Source organism: Podarcis gaigeae (assembly GCF_964106915.1).
Source record: "Podarcis gaigeae genome assembly, chromosome: 7".
NCBI classification, from domain to species: domain Eukaryota; kingdom Metazoa; phylum Chordata; class Lepidosauria; order Squamata; family Lacertidae; genus Podarcis; species Podarcis gaigeae.
The window spans coordinates 42,393,812-42,400,564 of record NC_139683.1 but is presented as its reverse complement, the minus strand read 5'-3'; the positions used below and the strand labels follow the sequence as shown (position 1 = coordinate 42,400,564).

General features: G+C 41.8%; 1 protein-coding gene across 1 annotated transcript; it reads left to right on the top strand.

Moving 5' to 3' along the window:
• Nucleotides 1-2,114: 2,114 nt before the first annotated feature.
• CATSPERD (cation channel sperm associated auxiliary subunit delta) lies at nt 2,115-4,727 on the top strand. Its single transcript, XM_083747734.1, has one exon. The coding sequence runs from the start codon at nt 2,219-2,221 to the stop codon at nt 4,571-4,573; it is 2,355 nt and encodes a 784-aa protein (XP_083603860.1). The 5' UTR covers nt 2,115-2,218; the 3' UTR covers nt 4,574-4,727.
• Nucleotides 4,728-6,753: the final 2,026 nt, after the last annotated feature.

Sequence of the window (6,753 nt, the reverse complement as noted above, 5' to 3'; positions counted from 1 at the left end):
CAACAGGCTACTATTTTAAGTGCTTATGCACTGGATGCCAATGAAAACATTAAAGAAAAAAAAATTATCGGCTGGATGCCATCCTTTCAGATAAGCCTAAGGAGGATAAAATTATCCTCCTGGGTGAATTTAATGCAAGAGTTGGGTGAGATTTTGATCTATTGGGAAAGAAGGAATTGGCAACAGCAACCAGAACAGAATCTTACTTTTGACTATATTTGCAGCACACAACCTTGTTATTACCAACACACTATTTCGACCAAAAAAAATTTAAAATATCATGGAGGCACCCACGGTTGAACTACTAGCACCTCTTAGACTACAGTGGTAGCTTGGTTTGCAACTGCTTTGGATTACAACCGTTTTGGATTACAACCACATCAAACCCGGAAGTGTGTGTCCCTTTTTTTGGATTACAACCCTTTTTTAAATTACAAACAATTTTTTGGGGGGGAGGCCCCATTGGCGAAAGCCCACCTTGGGTTACAACCTGTTTTGGTTTACAACTGGACCTCCAGAACAGATTATGGTTGTAAACCAAGGTACCAATGTATGTCTGAGCTGAAGATCACCGCAACGTACTCCTTACCAGAGCTATGACGACGACCAATAACTGATGGACAGATCACTGATTAATACAGTCCACCATGGCTATCAAGATTATACCTCAATGCAGGCTTCAAGGAAGGAAACCAAGGCGCAAAATGACCACTCAAGCCCTTAAAGATCCTATTAAGCAGGATTGCTTCCAAACGACTCTTAAGGACCATCTGAAAGGAGATAGGAGAAGCAACCACTCAGCAACTTACTAGAACAGTTGTCTTTTAAAGTAACAACCTAATCGGAATAGGAAAGGCTGGAGCCCAATAATGGAGTAAGATAAAGGTTAATGTCTCTGGCCTGCCACTGGGTAAAGTACACATAGTCCTAGTATCAAACCATCCTAAATAGCTTCACATAAGCTTATGGAAAGCTTGGCCCATCGCTCAACATCCAAGAAATCAAAGTGCTACACCAACAAGCACAAATAAACCCTCTGCAGCAACACAAATCCAACTCAATGATGTAACATTGGAAAGTGTCAACCACTTCTCCTACCTGGGCAATTATCTTTCCACAAGGGCGGACTTTGATGCTGAAATCCAGCATTGCCTGAGCTCTGCAAGTGCAATGTGTTTGAGGACTTGGACATTTGCAGGGAAACCAAAATGCTTGTTTACAAAGCTATTGTACTACCAACCTTACTATATGCTTGTGAAACATGGACCACTTATAAACGCCATCTCCAGCTCCTCAAAAGAGTCCATCAATGGTGTCTCTGAACAATTTTACATATCACTTGAGAAGACAGGCAAACTAATGCCAGTGTACTGGAATAAACAAAGATCACCAGTGTGATTCTTCAACATCAACTTTGTTTGACTAGTCATGTTTTGTGGATGCCTGATTATCGTCTTCCAAAGCAACTACTCTATTCTGAACTTAAACATGGAAAGCATAATGCTGGTGGTCAACAAAAAAGGTTTAATGATTCTCTCAAGGCAAATCTAAAAAAAAAGTAGAACAAACACTGACAATTGGGAAACACTGGCCTAGGAGCATTCCAATTGGTGAACAGCTTTTACCAAAGGTGTCATGGACTTTGAAGACACTCAAACTCAGGACGAAATGGAGAAACAAGCTAAGAGGAAGGCACGTTTGGCAAACCCTCACCATGTTCAACCCACCCTGAAACCTACGTTCCCACTGTGGAATGGCCACCTGAATAAGAGCTTAGGAAGAGAGGGAGACAGATGGAGCTGGTCTCTCAGCCAATCCTATGTGGTGGACCCTGCAACCCTCCCCATCCTCTGATTCAGCAGGTACAAAAACAAGCAATAGAGGACGGTTCAGGGAGTGGATGTGATATTTTGCATGCACATGCTTGTGGGTGTAGAGAAAGAGAGTGGGGTTTCACTGTCCCCTGGTTAAAAGAATCCATTTTATCATCTTTTATTCAGGAACAAGACAGCACAGAAGATATAATGAGCATCATGTGAAATCTCCTCTGGTACCCCATCCCATCTAACAGCCAACTGCCACTTGGAATTCAGAATAACTGAATTAGAATCTGGGACAAAACAGACGTTTAAAAACACTACAGCTAACAGCATTCACACTGAACACATCTGTTCATGCATTATGGGGTTGGCTTAAGAGAATAATTCAGAAATCAGCAATGCGGAAGCCAAGCAGTTCTGTAATCATATTAGTGATTTTTTTGCTGTGTCTGGATAGGGGTGACTCTTGGCCATGCACTCATGAACTACTGATTATATCAAGCGTCTCCTTCAATTCAAGTATGGTATCACACGGCACTGTTCTCTCATACAAATATAAGGACCCTCGTCTAATACCACACCCATGTGAGGCATTCTACTTTGGAGGACAGACTCCTCCAGCCATATATCTTGGGGAAAAGGTTTTCCTCAGCCAAGATAATTTTCAGAGCAGCCTTTTGCCATTGACCATTCCAGCTATAATAATAAGCTCACCAGCTGAAGTCACTAGTGCTCTTTTTGTGCAAACCAATCGAGCGCTTTTCGTAATAAATGGAAAGGTCTATTTGTATTTCTATAGCACATGGAAAACCTGGAAAGTGTCAACTGGCATCGATAGCCCCGTTACAGATATCACAAACATGGACTGCTGCTATTCTTTGAAGGACATCAATTGTTACGATACCAGCAATTTCATTGTGGCTTATACAACTGGAAAGCCTGCTGAATCCACTGATGTCTTCACCTCCAAAGATGGGGGATACAGATTTGTAAAAACAAGCCCTGCCAGTTACGAAAATGCACTGATTGGTATCTACAACTTTGTTTCCTTGGCACAACTTGGAGTTATCCTCAATAAAACAGATGGTGATGAGGAAGCTTATTTTACATATACAGATATTAACTTAGCCCATCAAGAACAAGGTGCAAAATTCAACATGAAACTCTATGCAGATGAATCTGTTATTGGCATAATTCCCCCTGGCCTGAGAGGTTTTATTCTCCTTTGGACAAAAGACATTTTCGTGTTCTCTTTCAACCACGGCCTGAATGTCGCTCAGATAACAGTGCATCCCACTGATAAATATGTTAATGTGACATTACCTTCGCATGGCCTTTGTAATGTAGCTGCCAACAGAAATGAGATTGCAGCCCTCACCAAGAACCATAAGCTTTTCTATGGAACCCTGGACATGGAATCAACACAGATGGTATACATTGGTGATAACACCAAGGGCAAACCCACTGACCCTTGTGAGGCGATGATGTTTGAGAATATTGGGGTGCTTTTTTTTGTCAGTCTTATTCCGAGCACGGATTCTGCATTGTATCATTTTCAGAAATGCATTATTAACATACAGGACACACTCATGACTTTACGGCCACCGCTGCAGCCCTGTCCTGTAGAGATCCTCAGTGGTAATTTCCATAACAAAATATATTATATTGATATGAAGCAGGAACTTCATTTTAATGTCACATTTGTGCCCAAGCCGGGCACTGGGACCTATCCATATGTAACTGTGAGCAATCCCCATGCGCTGGCATTTCAAGCACATATTGATCAGGATGGCTTTACCTTTGATGGAAACACTAAATACAGGCTACATATTAGGCTGCTTCAACAGGCTTTCTCGGGCATGTCTCAACTCGAGTTTCAGGATACTATTTACTCAAGCAGGATATCCACCGTCACGGTGGATATCTACAACAAAGCCATATTCTGTATTGACATGCATCCAATGACAGCCCTTATTGTAGTGGGCTGTTCACCTAAGAAACATATCAAAATTGCTGAGAGTATAACAGCATGCAACAGAGGTCTCTTTCAGGATATTGTGCTGCAGAATAATTTTGTTTATTCAATTGATCGAAAGGTATATGACCCACAGTTCCTTGGCAGAAAAAAATTGTCACAGCCAAACCTTAACATTACCTATCGTTATGATCTTTGGAGGTGTCCTATTCTGTTGTACTATGACAGCCCATGGCTCCCCGTTCTTGAGCTGTGGGACAATGATGAATTCATAGAATATGTTTCTGCTGATTTTGTACTGTATGAAATACATGGCATGCATAATTATGATTATCTCCTGAATGAAGTAGAAGCCGAGTGTAGGACAGCAGCGCAGAACTGGATCACTATAATGGCAGAGAATCCTGGAAAAGAGCCAAGTGATGTGTGGAACAGATTGCTTTATGAAAATTGTAAGATGCCCCATGAAAATGGGCCTTTGCCATCAGCTTCCAGGCCGTATCATGTTCTAAACAGGAATGAGAAGAACAGAATATTATTTCCACAGTACAATGGCATATATGTCTTCAAAGCCATTGTTGTAGATACACAGTATAGCTACTGTGACCTAACAACGGTTTTCAGTGTGTATGTCCATGGCGCCCTCCCAAAGTCTCAGATCAATGTTGGTAAAACACTTATTAGTTTTCTGGTTCTCATATTTGGCTCTATTTTGATGGTATACTACTTTCCTAAATTAATGAAGGAAAATGCAAGAATGAAAACAGTTTGGGCATAATATTTTAGTCCTGTAATGTCATGCTCTGAGGAGGGGTAGGTTAATTCTCAACAGCACTGAAAGGAAATACCATTTGGTTTGCAAACCAGTATTTATGGATAAGGGATGGTTTAAAAATGTATGAGTTTTAATAAATACAAGTTGTCAAAAGAAAGTGCTTTGTGGATGGTTCTATGACTTTAGCAGTATGAGTACCTGCACTGAGCAAACTCACAGCTCCAAATCCACAGTGGGAGAGAGTAATGCACTGTTGTTTCCAGTGTCTTAAGCATCCATGCAAGGAGGGGGGACGGGGGGGGCACAGACTCAAGAAAACTTTTTCACATTTCCTTTTTCTTTCTGCACTATCCAAATATGAGCAGAATAGTGCTTCATAGGCAGTAATCGGTGTTAGGTTTGTGTGTGTGTGTGTGTGGTGGTTTTGGTTGTTTTTCAGTGTGGGTGTGCATCTCTAATGCACTCTGATGCTACATGGTATGCTGCCTTGAAGGCTGAAATACTAAGCAAGCAGCCCATGTTACTCTCTTCTTGCCCCACTATTTTTAAAAAGTGCAAACTTCTCAATAATTTGAAAAATTGGGGAGAAAAATATTGGATTAAATTTAGGTAGAATTATTTATATTGGAGATAAGGGAGTGCTCTCTCTCTCTCTGTGTGGCTGCCGTCTTGATAACACAACACATAAGTTGTAATTAGCTTGAAGATTTATTGCAATACAAACAATTAGTCTCGGACATCTAACCAAGCGTCCATGCCGGCCCTTCTAAGGAGTGCTTCCTGGTTCTGCAGAATATGCTGAACCTATTACCTTTCTCATACGTCTACTCCTTGGGCTCAGGGGATAGCTTGCTTGAGCGGGCTGATTTCTCTCCCTCCCACTCTCTCCTGACACCTTATCTACATTCCATTCTGTGTCAGGTGGAGGGGGAGCGGAACTGCCCACAGCTGTCCGACTGCTTCCAAACTCACGCTGTGTTTCTATACTAGGGGCAGATGTGTTCATGACATCCTGGATCAGCAGTGCACTGCAGCTCACAAAGTCAGAACTCTGATTCTCAAGTGCCTTACAGAAACATAGTTACACCTGCATTACTGAAGACTCAAAACTGGCTTCAAACTAATCCTGAAAGTCCCTTCTAGAGACACTGTTGAAGGTAGTTTCTGGTTCACTTTGAAGCAGTGTTTTGGTGTGTGTGTTACTCTGATTTTCCTCTAGACTCAAACAGAGAAAGGAATGCCTGATTTGTTTGACAGTACTTCTGGCTCATTTTGAAAGGGGTGTTTTGTTTTGTTGTTTTGTTTTGTTTTGCTTTGCTTCCCTGGTGGAGAAGGAATTGTTGCCCAGGTATTGTTCACATTCCCGTTTATTGTGCACCTGCTGCATTTCCTGTGCTGAGATTTTAATACATGATCATACATTATCCAAAATGCATAATCATCCTGTTCATGTTTGATGTGTTGTTTGTCACACCAGCTTCACATTGGAGTGCTTTAGCTGCTCCTAATTTGTCTCCAGCCAACTTGCGAACCTCTTTGCAGAATCCTTTTTGGCTGGGGGTGGTCCTACATGGGTGAACTGTCAATCTGAGGATACACAGAACTGGGGCTCCCCACTTCAAACCCCAAACCTACAACTCTGTTTCATCTAACTTATTATTATTTATTAAACTTGTGTGCTGCCCTTCATCCAAAGATCACAGGGTGATTCACAACATATACAAAATGAAAACACAAAATACATAAAAAGACCCAAAGAAACCAATAACACCCCATCCCACAAACACACTTAAAAGCCTATAGAATGTGTAATCAGCCAAAGGCCTGGTTACAGAGAAACATTTTCACCTGGCACTTAAAAGATATGCAGTAAAAGTGCAAGGCAAGCCTCCCTGGGGAGATAAGGCAGCCACCACAGAAAAGGGATGTTCTCATGTTGCCCTCTAGAACTCTTGTGGAGGCCTCTATGATGATCACGGGGTCCAGGTCATATGGGGAAAGGTGGTCCTTGAGGTACTGCAGTCCTGAACCATTTAAGGCTTTATAGGTCAAAACCCAGAATTTTTAATTGCCCCCAGAAACCTGCAGTTGGACTAGAATCAGTGTTATATGCTTAAACCGTCTTGTCCTGGTGAACAACCTGGCTGCCAAATTCTGCACCAGTTGAGGCTGCCAAACATTCT

What these genes read in the sequence shown, in the direction of transcription:
- CATSPERD (XM_083747734.1), top strand. Translation starts at nt 2,219, where the DNA reads ATGCGGAAGCCAAGCAGTTCTGTAATCATATTAGTGATTTTTTTGCTG.